Here is a 20,814-nt window from a genome sequence, read left to right as displayed (position 1 = left end):
GACTTCAGCCAGGTCACGATCTCGCGGTCCGTGAGTTCGAGCCCCGCATCAGGCTCTGGGCTGATGGCTCGGAGCCTGGAGCCTGTTTCCGATTCTGTGTCTCCCTCTCTCTCTGCCCCTCCCCCGTTCATGCTCTGTCTCTCTCTGTCCCAAAAATAAATAAACGTTGAAAAAAAAAAAATTAAAAAAAAAAAGACCAATTTCAAATAAATAAATGTTAAAAAAAATTTTTTTTTAAATAAATAAACGTTAAAAAAAAAAAAAAAAGAGGGCGCCTGGGTGGCTCAGTCGGTTGAGCGGCCGGCTTCGGCTCAGGTCATGATCTCACGGTCTGTGAGTTCGAGCCCCGCGTCAGGCTCTGTGCTGACAGCTTAGAGCCTGGAGCCTGTTTCAGATTCTGTGTCTCCCTCTCTCTGACCCTCCCCCGTTCATGCTCTGTCTCTCTCTATCTCAAAAATAAATAAACGTTAAAAAAAAAAATTTTTTTTTAAAACAGACCACTTTCTCATGCATCTCTCCCTGCTTCAGAGTATTATCCTGCTACATATGAAAAACTTGGTATGTGCCACATCAACTCAAGAAACCGAAAAATGATGAAGAATCAATCTGTGCAAACCTTCAGTTTTTAAGTCTGTGAGGATGACAAAAACAAAGCATCAGGAGAGGTGACAGAAGCTGATAGCAAAAACTATGATAAGATGACAGACTGGGCAAAGTTTTAAGTAGCTAAAGTTGGATTTGTGAGCCTAAACAGGTCTTATCTCTGTCCGGAAGCTTCCTGAATATAAAAAAAAAAGTTAAGTTTTTTTCCCTAATCTGTTTGATAACATAAACACAAAGTCCAAAAGGCATAAAACTGTATCATTATAATGCTGATGTCTTTTGTTCCAGTTTTTTTTTTTTTACTACTTTTCCCAAATTAGCAAATTCTAAAAGTTTAGCAGAAACTTTTAACTGGTAACTAAATAGAAAACCTGTAAAAAATATACAATCATTTATATTTCCAGCCCTCTTAACCCCAATTTCCACTTATTCCAACAATTCAAAGTGAGGTAAAGGATACTTTTTTCCCTATATCTTCAAAATTTTCAGAACTTCTTGTCCTTTATGACACTACTAACAAATAAACCAAAATAAACCAAGTACTTCCTACTCCGGGTAATGTAAAGTCATCAGAACTCATATCGATTGACTAATAAAAGTATACATAAAATAACTCAATATATCACCAAACAAAAAAGTATTTGTTACTCTAACTGGAAACTATTTCTAAACTTTTTCTCATATCAACTCTTTTGAGATACAGTAAAAAATATATACAGCAGGGGCGGCTGGGTGGCTCAGATGGTTAAGTGACCAACTCTTGGTTTCTGCTCAGGTCATGATTTCACAATTTATGGGTTTGAGCCCCACGTTGGGCTCTGCGCTGAGGAGCCTGCTTGGGATTCTCCACTTCCCTGTCTCTCTCAAAATAAATAAATAAACATTAAATATATATATGCACAGACACATAAAATTTGAGATTTAAGACTACTTCTTTCTTTCTTGGTAAGGGGAAGGTAATTAAGGCAGCTGCAATTACAAAAAAAAGATACAATTAAGGACAGATTCTGTTCTTTATCTTCCCATCTATAACCTCAGTATTTTAGGGTCTAAAAGCAAAAACTTTTAAATTTTAAGAAAAAAAATAGTGGGGTGCTTAGGTGGCTCAGTCGATTCAGTGTCTGACTTCGGCTCAGGTCATGATCTCTCCGTCTGTGAGTTCCAGCCCCGCATCAGGCTCTGTACTGACAGCTCAGAGCCTGGGGCCTGCTTTGGATTCTGTCTCTCTCTCTGCCCCTTCCCGTTAGCGCTCACGCGCTCTCTCTTAAAAATAAATAAACCTTGGGGCACCTGGGTGGCGCAGTCGGTTAAGCGTCCGACTTCAGCCAGGTCACAATCTCGCAGTCCGTGAGTTCGAGCCCCACGTCGGGCTCTGGGCTGATGGCTCAGAGCCTGGAGCCTGTTTCCGAATCTGTGTCACCCTCTCTCTCTGCCCCTCGCCCGTTCATGCTCTGTCTCTCTCTGTCCCAAAAATAAATGAACGTTGAAAAAAAAAATTAAAAAATAAATAAATAAATAAATAAATAAACCTTAAGAAAAATGTAAAATGGGACACCTGGGTGGCTCAATCAGTTGGGTGTCCAACTTCGGCTTGGTCATGATCTCACAGTTTATGAGTTTGAGCCCTGAGTGGGGCTCTGTGCTGACAGCTCAGAGCCTGGAGCCTGCTTGGGATTGGGTCTCCCTTTCTATCTGCCCCTCCCCCACTCACGCTCTGTCCTCTCTCTAAAATAAACATTAAAAAAAATTTTTTTAAAGAAAAGTGTAAAAAAAGTAATGAAAATTTATTAATTTGCATTTCATTCTACTATCTTACATAAACATGAAAAAAAAGGAACTATATGTAGCTTTTGTATATAGGGGTATGGGTTTAAATGCCATAAAGGAGGGTTTCTTTTTCCTTCTCTAAAAATAGATCTCAATAGAAACCTAATGTTAAGTAGCCTAAAATCAGGAGGTATTCAATGCAGCTGATTGAGGCAAGTAAAATATTGTCTCCTTTCAAACTGCAAATTATCTTCTAAAAGATATTTCCAAGATTTGAAGCATAATTCTCACTCTATTCTTAGATTAGAGTCACCTGTGTAGGTTAAACTTATTTTCAGTAGTTCAATGAAACAAGAATTATTACTTTGGAATGTGCGTTGCTTTAAAAAAAAGTTTCTGACAGAATCACTCACAAAAAGGAGACAGATATACACTTTTAAAATCCACTTGTTTTCTTTTTGTATAAAATGCTTTAAAAAAGCTTAAACTTTTTTAAACCTCAAAAGCTTGAAAAAGCTTGACTTCATTTGTTCAATAGGTGGCAAACCCAAAAGAACAAAGTTCTTTTGGTTTTACAAGCTAAGGAATATGAAGTTCAGTGCACAAAGAAATTAAGACATTCAAATACACATTCTCAACCTGTTATCTATAGAAAACTGTCAGCTATACTTCAGCATAATATATTAAGCTACACAAGCCATTATATCTAACAACTAAACTTTACTTTAGTAAAGACAAATTGAGATGTTATTTCCAAAAACCAATATTGCAAGCCTAAATGTAACAAGTTTCCATTTTCAGTAAGACCAAAGGTCTATTAAAGAGATCCTAGAAAACAGTGTTTAGACAAAATTATTTCTAATTACAAAGAAACTTGAAAAGGAGCTTTTTATTTTCATTTTTTTCTCCATTTAATTTTCAAAATATTATCAGAGTTTACCTAGATCATTTTTTAAGCTAATTTCAGATGGTGGTTCTGAATCCATGGGCACGTTAATTAACGTATAGCACACGTTCTCAGCAGCCGTCATGGTTTCGGGATATAATCAAATCTCGATACAAGACTTAAGGATGACAGATGCCAGAAAATCTAGAAAAAGAAATACAAGGCTATCGTTACAAGTAAAAAACCAAAAACACAACCAGTAACTATTGTGATCTTTACTGTCTAAAGTTCATTCCGTTTGGCTAGTGAGTTTAAAGTATTAGAAGAGTGGGATCAGTTTATATGTGGTCCCATAAAAATAATGCCTAACAATAAAAAACACGGTCTGCCTCGGTCTAAGGTATATTATCTCCCACCCCACAAACCCGCCCAGGACTTGAGAATGCTGTACTGCAACACTAAGGCCCACAATACAGTGACAGTCCTCCAGCCCCACCCCACCATTTAACAGAACAATGATTTTTGAACATAACACACAATCTGAACTGCTCAAGAGACCTGCGCACGAGTACTCAGCTAAAAATCTGCAAACATTTCGCGTTCATGGGTGGACGCGACTGCGTGTCCGAGGGTCAATGGGTGCGCTGCACCCCACCCCTCCTCTTCCTCCTGCAAGGCAGCCCCCCGCCCTGGAATGGTGAGTCCCGGAGCCCGGGAAGAGTTCAGACCCCTGGTCAGTACGCAAGGACGGGAAGGGGCGTCTGGCCCAGAGCTTCCCAGCCCCCCGTTCCACTTGGCCAGGCCCGGACGCGAGCGGCCTAGCCGCTCCCCTTCCTCATCTTCCCGCCGGAGAGCCAGTTCCTCCGACTCAGCCCGGCCCAACACGCCTCCGAGATTGGGGGCTTGTAGCCCGCTACCTGGCTCCAAGGGGCGGCAGCTAGGGCAACGGTGGGACCGTAGACTCCGGCTCCAACCCGCAGCAGCAGCCGCCGCTCCGCACAGTCTTCGGCTGACGTGGAAGGGGGTGGGGGTTACGAGGCCAAGCCACCTAGCGCCTACGGCAACTCAGAGAGGACATGCCTTCTCTGTCCTGCGCTTGCGCTCTGCAAGTACGCTGCAAGTTTCTTCCTCTAGTCCACGGTTGTTTTAGACTACGTTGGGGACTGGAGAAGCATTAAGCTTTCCCCGCAAGCCAAGCGCCGAATTAAGCGCTGTGGTTATTTAAGTGGTACTTAGAAATTGTTTCTTTCAGGAACTGCAACAGGCAAGGGAGGAAGTGCCCGGAAAGAGGAAAATAGGGTTGTGTGGTCCAGGGGGAAAGAGCACCAGACTGGGAGCTGGAAGCCATTTTCTAGTTCACCCACTAACAAAACAGGGAAAGTAACTAATTACTATTTGGGAAAGTCGCCTCATTTCTTCTAATAGGTAACACTAGATTCTATGAAGATCCATTTCAGTTCTTAACGACTCCTCTCCAGTAGTCTGAATCTCTGCCTCTGCAGTTAGGCTGGGTTTACTGGAACATCAAGGCCACTCTTTATCTCGTAATGGTCCCTTTCACGATCCTTTTTGAGCACCCAAGAAATTAATTTTTTTTTTTAACGTACAAAGGGAGATTAACGATTTTAAAGGATTTTTACCTGTCTCCACAAACCTAATTGTTACAGCTACAATCAGCCATAGCACCTTCAGTTTTGCCCATTTGAGGTTCCATCTGCCCCCACACAGCATCTTCCCAGCAAAGGTTTTCTGCCCAATTATCATTAAACATTTTTTTTGAACCCTTGAGCAAAATACTGTGAATACAAAGACATCTGACAGAACTTGCCCTTAATAGGTTCACTTCAGTTAGGAAGACAATACAAATATTGCCTCGTGTATCCAGAATCTAGCTATTTGAGATTTTTAGAACCATCAAGCAAAATGTAAATTCTTCAAGCACCCAGAATATATCACGAAAGTCACCCATTTATAGCACTTTCTAAGAAAGCTCTTCAAAACCCGTGCATTGATTAAAAAAAATTTTTTTTTCATCTAAATAATTGTGGAGTGATCTAGAGATCCCATATACTATCCCACTAGTTTCTTCCAGTAGTAACATTCTGCATCATTATAGTACAATACCAAATCCAAGAGATTGACATTGATATAATTCAGTCCTTACCTCATCTGATTCACCAGTTTTACATGTATTCACTTGTGTATTTAGTTCTATGCAATTTTGCCATATTTAGATTCATGTGACTACCACCAGAAATGATACAGAACACTTTTAAAGATCCCTCCTGCTATCCTTTTACAGTCACAGCCACTTCCTTAGTCTCTGGCAAGTCTGTAATTTCCCATATCTCTGTAATTTTTTCATTTCAAGGATGTAATATATATGAACTATACAATGTAACCACTGAGATTGTTTTTTCATGCCACGTAATTCCCTTGAGATCAACCCAAGCTATATATATACAACAGGTTCTTTCACTTTCATGTGTTTAACATGAAATTTTTCAAGTACAGTATCTGGTTTCCAAGCCCACATATCAAAAAGTGACAATCTGTTGGCATGAAATAAGGCCCCCAAAAGCGTAAAAACTAGACAGCAATATGAAAGCTCAGTTTAGAGCCACTATGGTGTAGGACCAACCACACCCACTTCAGTTGCCCTGGAGGATCATTGTGTTACAGAAGAAAATTTGAGACTTACCGTGACAGAGTCATTAAGGAAACTATTAAATGTGAAGAGGGCAAGAAAATACAATGTTTTAGAAAATCTCATTTTAGGTCTGCACTTAAAATGTCATTGGTGGTGTATATGTATTGATGTATATTAAGTACAGAGCTTGTTCAACAGATATCATGACCTTGAAAAGCCTATTTCTTCCTGGTTTATAACATGCACCTTGTTTTGGGGCTTCTATTTTCTATTCTACTATGTAATTATATCATTTTGAATGTATGTGAAATTTAAATTTTTTGAGAGCAAAGACCTTTTGAGAGTCATATACCAAGAATCATAAAAACAGGCATCTAGGAAATCAAGGCCTAAAGAAAAGGGACTTGCTCTCAAATCACAAAATCATCAAACATTGAGAAAGCTGGTCCCACAACCTGAATCCGGTGACCCACTTTACTGCCTCTTATTTTTTAACCATGAGTTCTTCAAAGCTGTACATATAGATGTCTAATAAATTCCAGGTAAATTGATTGTTTGTGTATCAGTGATCGGTTTTATGAGAGGATACAAATAGGAATTTTATTGTTTATCATTAACACAGACTAAACAGAATGAATATAACACACTAGACAAAGTGACAATGAAAAGGCATTACAATGAACTCTGTACAAACAGTGGAGTTGACTGAATCTTACCGGGGTGGAAACGATTTTAAATTCTAAGGTCAACGTATAAGACTAACATCATATATTAAAAAGATTACTAAAATCGCCTCTGGGGACGCCTGGGTGGCTCAGTCAGTTGAGCATCCGACTTCGGCTCAGGTCATGATCTTGCGATTTGTGAGTTCCAGCCTAGAGTCAGGCTTTGTGCTCACAGCTCAGAGCCTGGAGCCTGCTTCAGATTCTGTGTCTCCCTCTCTCTCTGCCCCTCCCCGCTTGCACTCTGTCTCTCTCTCTCTTTCTCTCTCTCAAAAAAATCTTTAAAAAAAAATCTTTAAAATCGCCTCTTAAGTACTATCCAGATCACATTTTTTTCCCACCTGAGCACCAGTCAAGTAATTGGTTTACATTTAGGAACAGGTACAATATGATATACATTATACATGTTATCTTTAAACAACAGAATCACTCAACAAGACAGAGGCTGGCACAATGATAGGCACAGAAGAGACCCGCCTGAGGCTTTAAAGATCAGATTATGAAATTTCCCACTTATGTTCCCTCCTCCAGACTATACTAGCTATTGAGTCTGAAGGCCTGTGGGAGAACTCCCTCTTCACTTTGCGTTTATGAAAGTTGCATGTGCTTAATGCAAATCTATTGTAGGTCAAATGGCCACATGGTACTTGTGGTCTCATCCCAAGCTCAAATGGCAGACTCCTGAGGCTACTTTCAGAACACAGACCCAACACCTCATACACATTCCTATATTTAGTCAGGTCTTTCTCTCAACAAGTTTGCCAGAAAGCACCTAGCACTTTCCCTTCAAGAAGCTAGAGATTTAAATCTACTCAAGCTTTTAAAGTTTTAGGTGATCTGGAAAAAAAAGTAAAGTAACAATTTATGAATTTTAAAGTGTCCAAGTTTTCACATAAATTCTCCCATTTAACCTTCACACTAATTCTCCAAAGGAGTTCCTTAAAATAGAGCTAAGTAACTTGCCCGAAGACAATGATAACTAATTAGTAGAATTAGGTCTAAAATCCAAATTCCCTATCTACAAATGAACTGCTCCTTTCTAGATAGGAATTTCAGGAAATAAAAACTCCTCTCAGCTTCTTAGCAGCGAAATGTTGGATTGTTTTGTAAATCAGATTTCCTCAGATTTCATTTTGCATGGCCTAAGATAAAAATTGTTCTGCAATTTCTGCATACACCACTCACAAAAATAATGGAAGTCAGCCTAAAGATTACGATGGAGTGGGGCTGGGCAGGCTGAGAGGAAATGATGGTTTGGGATTAAAATTTCCCTTTGTTATTTTTGCAGGAAGTTCCCTACACGGAGGCCAGAGCTAGCACTACTGCCATCTGCTGGTTGGAAAGAAAAACCATTCATATGTTAATAGTCTCGCTACTATGGTGGTTGCAAAGGGGAGGTTTCTTAGGTTTATTAAGAAATCTCCAGGGTTGAACTTTGCAAGTTGTATTCTGAAACAAATCTCCATAGATTCTCATGTAGCAAGTCCACACACAGGGAACTGGTATAAGGTTGTGATAGATAAAAGGTATTATTTTCCCCGTCACTAAACATAAGGCAATTTAATTTGGTAAACATGGCAGATGACCAGTTGTAATCTCTCGTACTATTTACAGTTGAAGCTACTTAAAAAACAAAAACCCAATACACCAGCAGGTGAAACAATTTTATTTCACAGTTGTCTTTAAAACCACAAAGACACTATGTTCTTCATATAAAAACATTAGTACAGATAACTATACTTTCTAGAAAATGATTATATAGACCCTCTCAAAAAAAAAATGCATACCATCATATGGTTTCAGAGAAGTAGCCTGGGAAAAACACATCTGGGCTGATTCCTAAAACATACCATAAGACCACCCTGCATCTTTTGGTTCAAAGTATAGATTATTGTCATCAGTACGTGCTCCTGAATTCTTACATATTTGATAATATACAGATAGACTGGTTTATGACTTAATGTTCCATTGGTTCATCAGCCTTTTCTGCAGGTTCATCAGCAGGTTGAGCAGGCTGTAAGGGGAAGAAAAAAACAAAATAGGTCAAAAAAAAAATCACTTGACTAATATATACTTCTTATCACACTTACTACAGTCTGAAAGAATTTATGAGAAAAGGGGTTAGGAAAGATTTTGGATATTCAATTTTAGTTGATTGTCCTCTTAAAATTTCTGAACAAAGTTGTTTTTGTTTTTGTTTTTAAACAGACGTAATTTTATAGGTCTGAAAACCAAAGCATCACCGAACAATTCCAGCATTTTACCATATTGTCTTGGTTAGGAATAAAGGCCTTCCTTTTATCATCACTACTAGCCTTAGAATATAATCAGTAGATTTTAGGCATTCTCTTCCTCTTTAGCACTAATAAACAGAGTGAAAACATGGTCAAACCAACCAGCTGTGTGGAACTTACAGCATTCTCCCCAACAGTGCTGGTTCTTACCAACAGGTTTAAATACAATGCAAATCTTGCTTCTCTAAATAGTACCAACAATATCCTCTCCAAGGTGAAAAAAAAATTCACCCTATAGAAAACAGTGTCTCTCCAGAACACTTTATTTTCAATTATACAACTATCAAATAAGTATCTGTAAATAGCCAATGTGTATTCTTTTTTTTTTTAAAGAAATTTTATTTATTTTTTAATGTTTATTCACTTTTGAGAGACAGAGACAGAGCACGGGCAGGGGAGAGGCAAAGAGAAAGGGGGACACAGAATCCAAAGCAGGCTCCAGGCTCTGAGCTGTCAGCACAGAGCCCAACGTGGAGCTTGAACTCATGAACTATAAGATCATGACCTGAGTGGAAGCCAGACGCTCAACCGACTGAGCCACCCAGGGGCCCCGCCAATGTGTATTCTAAATATTCAACCAAAAAGACCAGTATTTCCTGACCCTTTTCTCAGTATTTGTGAAGAGCCAACTTAGTTTCCAGAGGGTCCCCAATGAACTCTCCCTCAGTCCTCACTCCTACAGACTCTTGGCCGGCCCTGTGACTTGTTTTAACCAATAAAATGTGCAAAACTGATGCTGTGCCACTCCCGAGCCTCAGGCTTTTAGAATGTCTGGCAGCTTCCACTTTGGAGCTTTTGAACTTTTACAAGCTCTGAGACGCTACCCTGCTGAAGAAAGGTTCTGAGAGGACACAGCCATCCTAGCAGCAGTCTCAGCCTTCTAACTGTCCCTCTAAGATAAGTCTGAATAAAGAAGACACGTGAGGGGAAGCTTGGGTAGCTCCCTCAGTTAAGTGTCCAACTCTTGATTTCGGCTCAGGTCATGGTCTCATGGTTCATGAGATTGAGCCCTGGGTCGGGCTCTGCTCTGACAGTGTGGAGCCTACTTGGGAGTGTCTCTCTGCTCCTTCCCTGCTTGTGCTCGCTCTCAAAATAAACAAATAAAATAAAATAAAATAAAACAAAACATTAACAAAAACAAAAAACAAAAAACAAAAAAAGGGGTGACTTGGTGGTTCAGTTGGTTAAGCATCCGACCTCAGCTCAGGTCATGATCTTGTGGTTGGTGGGTTCCAGCCCCACATCAGTCTCTGTGGCGACAGACTGGAGCTTGGAGCCTACTTCGGATTCTGTGTCTCCCTCACTCTCTCTCTCTGCCCCTCCCCTGCCTTGCACTCCATCTCTCTCAAAATTAACATTAAAAATTAAAAGAAAAAAAAAAAGACGCATAAGTAGAGCCATCTTGGATGTTCCAGCCCCCCTGCTTCAACTGACTTCAACACAAGAGGCCCTAAGTAAGACTAGCAAAAGAATTATTTAGCCAGTCAACCCATAGAATTGTGAAAAATAGCAACAGATAACTAGATTATCAACCCTCTTTCACTTATGTAGATAACTGCTCCCTCAGTATTTCACATTACTCAGTTCTAAGTTCTCCTACTGTCATTTGAATTATGAGCCTACCTCAATAATTAAAAACAAAAATGGTAGGTTTACACACTTGTGGTAGGAACAGCAGCTTATAACAGAACTAAAGTCTCTGGTGTAATGATTAGTTATATACCTGTGCCTTTCTCTGTGGTCTTTCTTCAAGACCTTCCAGGAATGGAGATACATCATCATCATCATAAATTGTAAACTCCAAGTCTTTACCAACAATTCCAATGGAAACATTCTGAGGGGGAAAAAAAGGTAAAAATTAAAAATCAAGAGAATTTAGGTTGGAAAAATGTTTATGATTAAATGGGTGAAACAAAGCAGAATAAAAGTTTATATAGCACTTAAATAAGACTTGAAAAACACTCAATGTAGAGAAAAAAGGAAGAAAACTGTAGACTCTTATAACTTGCAAATTTCATATTTTGATAATCACGAGTAACTTCAAAGGTCTATGCCACCAAGAAATTCGCAAGTTGAATCATAATGAGAATGTGCTGCAGACCAGTGTGATGGAGCAAATCACTTAGCTAAGCAGTAAGCCTAACTCCTAAGAAACAATCAGGTTTGTTTCTTGTTTAAGAGATGATGGTTCTTAACAAGGAAAGAGAGTAAGTAGTGGGTTATAAAGTGCTGAAGTTGGTGGGCTCCTAGAACTATGTTCTACATATTAAAATTAAAGACCAATTCTTAAAATGCTCAGTGAATGCTATCCAGTGTAAAATTAAAATTTTAGTGAAAATTTGAGGCATAAGGATATATAGGACTTCTCTCAATGATTTCACTGAATCATTATCCACGATTCAGTAAAAATATGAAATCAGAAACCCAGATACCTGAGCAAACTTTTCCAAAGTGTACATGTCAACAGTTAACTATAAACCCAAATTTTAAAAGACAGTCATCTTCAGTGATAGCATTATGGGTACTTTAAACAAATAAAAATAATTTAATGTACATTCCTGATTTCTTTGAAAAAAATTACTTTTATGATAGGAAAACTTATTTTCAAAAGATTATCAGGCTATAAATTCTTCACATATATATTACATAATAATTATCTAATCACTGTAACAAAATGGGTTTATAAAATGCTGACTGATACCTATACTCTGGTTAATGATCATTCCTGCATTGTACTATATGGGTCCCTACATCATTCAATCTCTTCTCCTGGACATCTTCTAACATTTTCCATTCTCATTTCACTGAGAAAACAGAAGCAATTAGAAGAGAATGTTCACAAGCTCCCATGGTATCATATCCCTAGATCCTCTCCCTTGCTGTGTTAATGAATAGTCCAATTTCCTCTCTAAGGTCTGTCTACCTTTCTTCCACCTGTGTACTATTTAAGGACACTGGTCTAGCAGTTTTTCTCATATTCCTCCTACATAAATGTTTCCCTTTACAGGGATTATTCTTATAACCATGCACCAAACATGCTGTAATTTCTCCCATCTTAATTAAAAGAAAAACAAAACAAAAAACTTCCCTTCATTCTCTTCCAGTCACCACCCATTTCTCTGACCCTGCAAGAGAAAATCTCCACAGAGCTGCCTCCAGTCCGTCCTTGCCCATTCTCTACTGATTCATCCCTTTCAGGCTTTTGGCTCACCATTCCAATGAAACCGTCTAGTCGGGTCCCCCATTACATTTAATTCTCACTCCACATCTTCCTTGATGTATTACCAATTTTTTGTTCCCTCCTCCTTGAAATAGTTTCTTCATTTGCTTTCAAGAATGTCTCACTTTCTAAGTTTTCCTCCTATCTCCCTGGTCATCATTCTTAGTCCTTTTTGCTGATACTTACCTTCCAATCTCTGAAGGTTAGAGTGCCCCTGGCCCAGGCCTTAAACCTCTTACAAAACTATGATTCCTTTAGCAGTGTCATCCAATCCAGTCTCAAAATGCCATTTCTACATAAAGACTCCAAAATTTGTAAGTCTAGGCTAGACCATTCTCCACCAAACTTTAGGGGAGACACATCTGATAAATGCTGCTTTTTTTTTTTTTTTTAAAGTAAGCTTTACACCCAACATGGGGCTTGAATTCACAACCCTGAGGTCAAGAGTCGCATGCTCCACTGACTGAGCCAGCCAGGTGCCCCAAAAACTGCTTATTTTATATCACCAATGGACAATAGGCATTTCAGGTTTAATAAGTCCCAAGCTAACTGCCTGATCTTCCACAACTCCCGCCCCCAAACCTGTCCCTCTACTGTCTTATCCATCTCAGTAAATGTAAACCTCTCCTTAATCTATCAGGCCCCAAATTTTGAAAACCACTTGTTTTGTTGTTGTTCTCACACCCTCACAACTAATTCGTTAGCAAACATTTTTAGCTCTAATTTCAAAACATACCCCAAACTGAACCACTTACCCCCCTCTCCAACTCCACAGCTCTGCTCTAATTCACCACGTTCTCTCATCTGCATTATCTTAACAGTTTTAAAACTATTTTCACCCATGTTGCCTACTATAATCTGTTCTCAAAATGGCAACCAGAATGACTCTTTAAAACCTAAATCAAATCATGGTATTCTTCTGCTCAAACTCTTGACAGCCCACTCAGAATAAAATCCAAAATACCTACAATGGTTTATACATGATCTGGCCTCCATTTATCTGACTTTATTCCTTCTCTTTCTCTTGATCACTGACTCCAACACTACTAGCCTCCCTGCCTCAACTACAAGGAATGTTCTGGACTCAAGGCCCTTATACTTGTATTCCCTGGATTAATCTTGCACTAGACATCTGAATGGCTCACTCACTCACTCACTTCCTTTAGATATTTTCCTCAAATTTCACTTTCTTGACCATCCAAGGCCATCCTTGACCACCCTATTTTAAATTTTCCTCAGCACACCTCCTTCCTATACCCAGATGGTCTTTCTCATTTCAACCTGTTTTATTTTTTCTGTGGCATTTATCACCTTCTAATATATTATATAATTTACTTATGGGTATATTTTCTTGCCCCAACTTGGATAGTATGTTCCATGAAGGCCAAGATGCTTGCTGTGCTTATATTCTCAATGCCTAGTGTCTGCACGTGGTAGGTGCTCAATACATATATTTGTTAACTGAGTTAATAATACAAAAAGGTATCGGGGCGCCTGGGTGGCTCAGTCAGTTGAGTGTCCGACTTCAGCTCAGGTCATAATCTTGCAGTCTATGAGTTTGAGCCCTGCATCGGGCTCTGTGCTGACAGCTCAGAGCCTGGAGCCTGCTTCAGATTCTGTGTCTCCCTCTCTCTCTGCCCCTCCCCCGCTCATGCTCTGTCTCCTTCTCTGTCAAAAATAAATAAACATTAAAAAAATAATAATAATACAAAGGTATTCTGACCTGCTAAAGAAATGTAGGGCATTCTACATAAAACTTACTGGCTTTATTACTTTACACCAAAAAGAAATGTTTAAAAATCCTTGCAAAATCAGATCACTTAGTGAATAGCTTAAAGAGAAAGAATGAACCAAGGCAAATCTCCCAAATTGAAGAACTGTGTACACTCCTCTATTACTTATACTTATGAAATAAGTGATTGACCTGTAATGTTAAAATTTCAAGTTGAAAAACACGATTATCTACCTTTGTAGTTAGGTCCTGTTCTGCAGGAAGTGTCTCTCGTAAGGCACGCAGACCATGTTTAACCAGTTCATTCAAATTGCCTATGTAAGAAATTAACAATTATTTCTTAATTTCATCTTCACATGAGGCTGCTTTTATCAGGTCTACAGTCTGTTATTATGGTTTTAGTCACATAATAAATATATCACAATAAAAAGCCAAAATTTTAATGTTTAGCCATATAATCTTCTAATAATAATAAATAACATTGCTATTATTTTACTTAAAGAGGAGAATACATGATTTTTGTTACTAAATTTCACCTTTTTTATGCTAAATTAAATGAGAATCCTCACTCACAAATGCTACAGCTCAAATTTTTGTAAAATGTATTCTATGGAATTTATTTGCTCTTTATAAACAAAGTCTCCAATATTTCTATGTGGCCAGTATTAACCTGATACCAAAACTAGACAAAGATATCACAAGAAAATAAAACTACAGATCAATTATCCTTATGAATACAGACACAAAAAAAACCTCAACAAAATATCAGCAAAATGAATCCAGCAACAATTATTTTTATGTAAACATTTCTATATATAGTTACTATTATAAATCATGATCAAGAGGGATTTGTCCTAGGAATCCAAAGCTGGTTCAATATTCAAAAGCCCAATAATGCAATACACCACAATAGAATGAAGGGTAAACAACAACCACACAGGCACCTTAAGAGATGTCCAAAAAACATGTGTTAAAGTCCAAGACCACTGTTTAAGCAAAGCACTTGAAAACCTGCCCCATGATCACATCTTCCATCATCATTTTACCTTTCTTTTTCATAGCTATCCTAATTCTTGTCTATGCACTACTTATACAGAAATGTCTGTGTGGCTAAAAGTAACAACAGAATCATAGAAAACTAAAAGTTGTCAACAGAACTTATAATTGGTAACCAATACAGTGGTTCTCATCTCTGGCTCATCTCTGGAGGGGACAAAAAAAAAATTACTTACACTCCATAAACCCAGACATATGTCTCTCCAAGTAAGTACGAGCTGATTGAGAACGTGCTCCAATGGACATAGCTCTACAGTCAAAATAGTTAGCAGAGGGACAGGTCTGGAAAATGTGAGGGCCCATATCCTACAAACAGGAAAAAAAAAATACATATACATATATACATACATTGCATATATATATGTACACACACACACAATTTTTGACTTTGAGCTAAAAATTATGAAATTTCTAGTCAGTTTTGAAAAATCATCAAAATATAACAAATATTCTATGAACTTACGTCATAACCAGCAATAAGCAGTCCAACACCATATGGTCTCCGGCCATATCGTTGCGTTGGTATCTGGGTCTCTTAAACTAGTTAAAGAAACTGTTCTAACAAGGAATAAAGTACTATCTTTTTTTTCAAGTTAAACATTATTAACAAAGAGCTTTGGTTTTTTAATTGCTGCATATAATCCATCACAGCAAAGAGAAAATAAAAGAACCATATTTCTTTGGCCCCATATTAAAAAATGTTGGGAAGGGGTGCCTGGGTGGCTCAGTCGGTTGAGCATCCGACTTTGGCTCAAGTCACGATCTCAGGGTCTGGGAGTTTGAGCCCTGGATCAGGTTCTGTGCTGACAGCCTCGAGCCTGGAGCCTGTTTCAGATTCTGTGTCACGCCCCACCCCCTACCCCCCCCCCCCCCCGCCCCTCTCCTACTCGCATGGTCTCTCTCTCAAAAATAAATAAACATTTAAAAAAAAATTTTTTTTTTAAATGTTAAGACTCTCCACAAAACCTAAGAATGAGTGCCAGCAAAATGATCTCCTCTTATGTAGAGTACCTCATCTATTTTGGGTGAGAGGTTAAGAATTTGGGGGGACATCTAGAACCACCAATAAAAACTTTAAATCTCCTCTAAAAATGATACTTGAATAGTTTTCCTGAATTGGGCTTCTCTATGTCTGGAATAGGGCTGATGAAAGAGCAATCTAATGCTTTACTTAGAACATTTTTCCATGGCAAAACTTCCCACAATTCTAAATTTTAAACATTGTTATTGAAAAGTAACTAACCTTAAAGTTTTCAGAATCTTACCTATCCTATGTATTATATTCCCAATAATTAACATAAGCATTATGTTGTATTTTATATAATAATTAACATAAGGATTAAGTATCAAAATTCTTTGAATTTCACATCCATAAATCCTAACATAAAAAGGATACTGCTTCCAATTAGAGATACAAGACGAGACACAGGAAGAGGTCTGTCAAATACAAATCTGGAATCCAAACACTCCTGGCGCATAAAGTTACTAAAAAAGAAACAAATCAGAGTTATTTCAAATCAGTTATTTCAATCTAAATAAAGTAGTTTGATTTCTTTTTGCTTTTCCTCACATGGATTAAGAAAGACATGCCACAAGGATACATTTTTACACTGAACTCTGGGGCATGATGAGGTTTTTAAAAAGACTAAATATTCCTTACTCTAGATAAACTTGGTCTCTGAGTAGTTTAGAGAAGGCTGAGCAAGAGAAAAAGAGCAAGCTCTCTTTTCTTACCCTTTCCCACTGTCAATAAGATTATCTTAATTCTAGGTCTTAAACCAGCAAAAAGAGTAACTATTTGCTTTTTTTCTTGAAAGCTGACTGAAATTTCCCCGAAAGAGCAAATGCAAGGAATAGAATCCATACAAGGACAGTGCTACATGTTCCTGCCAATGTTGCTCCTCTCCATAAGCAGCACTCTAAAGGAGACACAGAACACTAGACTATTGAGTCTCACTGTTAAACGTACCAAGATTCAAGCAGATGTAACATTGGGGAAAACAGAATTCATGCCTAACGATTAAAGACAACAGGATAAACAACAGGGAAATGGATATGCACCTTTCTTTCCATGTTGCTTTGTCTAGTTTATGTGTATGTCACATCTGATAATCAAATGTTGACTGTGGGAACCATGCTATTTGTTCACTACTTTTATTTAAGCTCATTTCCCAAGGCTATCTATACTGCATTGCCCAATATGGCAGGTATTGATTACATGTGACTATTAAGCACTTAAAAGGTGGCTAGCCTGAACAGAGATGTACCAGAAGTGCAAAATACACCTGAAATTTCAAAGACTCAGTACAAAAAACAATGCAAAATATCTCATTAATGAAGTTTTTATATTGATTACACATTTACACATTTACATGGCAGTATTTTAGATAGATGGGGTAAATAAAACGTTTGACCATGGAACATATTTTACACTTTCAAGAGCTCTCAGAAACCAATAATGCCGTCACTATCTTGCCAACCTAAGAGAGCAGGCGACTCACTGGATAACTCTAAAATCTTCAACAGTGGCATTACTATTTGCGTTTTGTGCGTATATTCTTTCTTCCCTAATTAAATCACAGGCTTGGGGCACCTGGGTGGGTCAGTCAGTTAAGCGTCTGACTTCAGCACAGGTCATATCTCACAGCTCGTGGGTTTGAGGCCAATGTCGGGCTCTGTGCTGACAGTTCAGAGCCTGGAGCCTGTTTCAGATTCTGTGTCTCCCTCTCTCTCTCTGCCCCTCCCCTGTTCATGCTCTGTCTCTGTCTCAAAAATAAATAAACACTAAATCACAGGCTTAAGAGATTAGTTTTGGCTAACTACCTTCGACCTCCCAACACACACATTCATAAATTACCTGAAAGGCACTGTGTTAAGTGCTCTACATGTTAGGCTATTCAACAATAACTCTGAAACACAACATACTAAAAGCATCAATGGTGTAAGTAACTAGCCTCACCTCAAATCCTAAGTGGTTTCAAAGCCCCAGCTCTTCACTTATATGTCTCTCATCTCTATCTCCTCTGGACTCTCACAGAAATCTACCTGTTCCTCTCCACTTTCTACCTTGTATTAAAGATATACTACTAGATTTTAAGTTCCTAGAAGACAAGATGTATATCTGACTCATACATACAGAATGAATATCCAGTAATGAGATTCGCAAAAAATAAATGTCTTACAAATACTGGCATATTAAAGTAAGGGTAGTTCTGCCAATCCTTAGAAACCAGACAAAAGTGTCAAGCTCTTCTTAGACACAACATTGTCTCAAACAATAAACATTGAGTTAACAAGTAACGCATTATGACGTGACTTCTCAAAAGCTTTAATCTTAACATGGCTAATTGTAGTAGTTACTACTACAGGGATCAAGAAATGGAATACTTAGTAACTGAGCCCAAATCCAGTAAGGTATTCACAATCTGAACTTCTAAACTCTGCCAGACAACTTCCTAAAACATCATATCTTGATGAATCCAAATGGATGTTTCTTTTGCTTTTCAAGATCATACTCACCATAACAGTCTAGCATCAGCAGTAAGTCCCGCAATCGAGATACCAATATGGTTGTCAACATGGAGAATTTTTTTCTGATGAGCTGCAAGCTCTGACTGTGCTCTCTAAACAGAGACATTACAGAACATAAAAATACATTTAAGATTTTATTACCGACGCAGTGAAACTTCTATCTGACAGTTTCATTTTCTACACGAGGAAGATTTATTTACTGCTGTACTTACCTTCAGTGCAACCAGCACTGCATGGGTTTTTGACTTCAGACCAACTGTGGCTGAACCTTGTTTAACAGCTTCCATTGCATATTCAATTTGATGAATCCTGCCCTAAAGAGAAAACAACACATCTTAGAGTCATCTTGTAAGATCCTTTTATATATTTAAAATTGATTTAGTGGTCCCAAATCTCAGGGGAGTATGGTTAAATCTCAAATGATTTTTCTTTTAAACTAGGAAACTTATTAATGATAAACTTAGGTTCCAGGATGTCTAACATGATTATATTCCATTTTGCCACAGCTTACACTTTCATGAGTTTCTAAAGTCACTTCACAGATATAGTATAAAACATTTTTACTGGGACACACGGGTGACTCACTCAGTTGATTAAGCGTCCAACTTTGGCTCAAGTCATATGTCACACTCTATGGGTTCAAGCCCTGTCAGGTGTTGTCCTGATGGCTCAGAGCCTGGAGCCTGCTTGGGATTCTGTGTCTCCCTCTCTCTCTCTGCTCCTCCCCCACTCACGCTTTGTCTCTCTCCCTCTCCAAAATAAACATAAAAAAAAAAAATTAAAATAAAGAAAACCACAACATTTTTACCTGAGGGCTCCAAACAGTGACATCATTGTCATACTGGTTGCGAAACTGAAAATAAAAGAAAAAAAGACCTGTTAACTTAAGAACACTACAAATTCCAGTTTTTAACAAGCTCTATCATTAAAAACTGTTCTCCCATCTGTTTCCATTCAACATTAACACCTGCTATTAATACAAACTCATTGGAAGATTACTGCTATACTCAGTTGCAAGCAAATTCTAAATTTACCATGAGCTACAAGGGAGGAGCAGATCTAGATAGGACCCATCTTTCCAACTTCCAATTCTACCACTATCTATAGCATTCCCTTTGGGTTCCGTTCCTAAAGTTCATAGTGTCACCTTTCCTTCCCATCTCTGCTTAGGCTCTTCTCTTATACTGGGCCCTAATAAATGATCAAAAGCGCTTTTTCTTTACCCTCACTCAAATGTCTATCTCTCTAAGTCTTCTCTATTTTTCTCCCAAAATTCCAACACATACTCCCATCAGTTCTTTATCTACACTCCCTTTCCACTTTATGATTAGGGACATGTCAGATTTATCTTTGAACCCTTACTGCACTTAAAACGGTGCCTTGTACGTATAAACATTCATATTGAAGAAAAAACACAAGAATGTTCTCGGGAAGTTAGATGTTAACACAAATAAATAGCTACAGAGCCAGAACCATTACTGCTTTAATAAGGGTACTGAAACAAGTCTACCAGCACAATATTGGGGAAATAACCCGGGGGGTGAGAAAGTTGAGTGCTGGAATGGCAGACATGAGACTGGAAGCCCCGAGCCCTAGGCTGTGTCCGTGATAACACCACTTCTCTCAGCTTCGGTTTATTCACTTGGACAAAGTGAGTGAAAAGAACCCTTTCTGATCGAGTGTAGGGGAGAGAAAAATGAGACGGACCCACAAGGAAAATGGACGCTGTCCTGGAACCCAAACTCTGGGATCAAGCCCGCAGTGGCAGTACAGGGAAGCCGCCAAGTCAAGTCCCTATTTCCTCCTCTCCTACATAGAGCACGAGGAGCCATTCTGAACCGCTCGGAACTACTCCGACTGTAGGAACTTGAGGGGCGAGCTCATCTAGTTGACCGAGGAGGTAGTGTCCCAGGCCCGGCGGAAAGCGAAACAAGCCCGGGAGAAAGGCCGCACTGACTACCCATCGCCCCTCTCCCCGCCAGGCCGGAGATGCTGAATCACTGCTGGAACCCTCCTGTCGGCCGAGGTTCCCATACCCCGTGGCCCCAGGCCGCTCTGAGGATGACCGAAGTGGCGGCTCACCATCCCCCAGTCGGCGGATCTTTGCCCCAACCCTGCCTGAGCTCGGAATCCAACGCACCATGGCTCCGGCGCGGGTCTGGCTGCGGCCTCCAGCAGAGGTGCGGACCCAGGAGCGCGACCGAAACTACCGCTCGGCGATCTACAAACAAGTCTTCGGATTTTGACGGCGGCGGCGCAGGGCAAGGCAATCTATCCCAGAGATATCGATAGGCTCCCAGCGCTGCCCCACCCTCAAACTCCCAGATCACCCCCCCCCCAGTAGGCGGGGCCT

At 39.1% G+C, this 20,814-nt stretch overlaps 2 protein-coding genes across 3 annotated transcripts in view; both read right to left on the bottom strand.

Annotated features, from left to right (window-relative positions):
* COPB1 (coat protein complex I subunit beta 1) overlaps positions 1-4,304 on the bottom strand; it is a 37,654-nt gene extending 33,350 nt beyond the window's left edge. The window contains exons 1-2 of the mRNA XM_040456795.1: positions 4,174-4,304; positions 3,311-3,460 (exon numbers count right to left, since the gene is read on the bottom strand). Coding sequence (XP_040312729.1) covers positions 3,311-3,401 — 91 coding nt within the window. The 5' untranslated portion in view covers positions 3,402-3,460; positions 4,174-4,304. The remainder of the gene's footprint in view (positions 1-3,310; positions 3,461-4,173) is intronic.
* Positions 4,305-8,273: 3,969 nt separating this feature from the next.
* Positions 8,274-20,726, bottom strand: PSMA1 (proteasome 20S subunit alpha 1). 2 transcript variants are annotated; one of them, XM_040456794.1, is made up of 10 exons: positions 20,544-20,726; positions 19,270-19,314; positions 18,674-18,775; positions 18,450-18,553; positions 16,327-16,415; positions 15,394-15,464; positions 15,107-15,236; positions 14,109-14,188; positions 10,646-10,756; positions 8,274-8,642 (listed from the first exon to the last, which is right to left on the bottom strand). In XM_040456794.1, exons 1-10 carry the CDS (start codon positions 20,544-20,546, stop codon positions 8,586-8,588), a joined length of 792 nt encoding a protein of 263 aa, XP_040312728.1. In that variant the 5' UTR covers positions 20,547-20,726; the 3' UTR covers positions 8,274-8,585. The 2 variants fall into 2 exon arrangements, with proteins under 2 accessions (XP_040312728.1, XP_040312727.1); XM_040456793.1 differs by having other exon boundaries at positions 20,602-20,717.
* Between the last annotated feature and the right edge of the window lie 88 nt (positions 20,727-20,814).

The sequence above is a fragment of the Herpailurus yagouaroundi genome, unplaced genomic scaffold (genome assembly GCF_014898765.1).
Source record: "Herpailurus yagouaroundi ecotype Mexico unplaced genomic scaffold, PumYag 218, whole genome shotgun sequence".
Taxonomy (NCBI): domain Eukaryota; kingdom Metazoa; phylum Chordata; class Mammalia; order Carnivora; family Felidae; genus Herpailurus; species Herpailurus yagouaroundi.
This window is presented reverse-complemented; position numbering and strand designations above follow the sequence as displayed.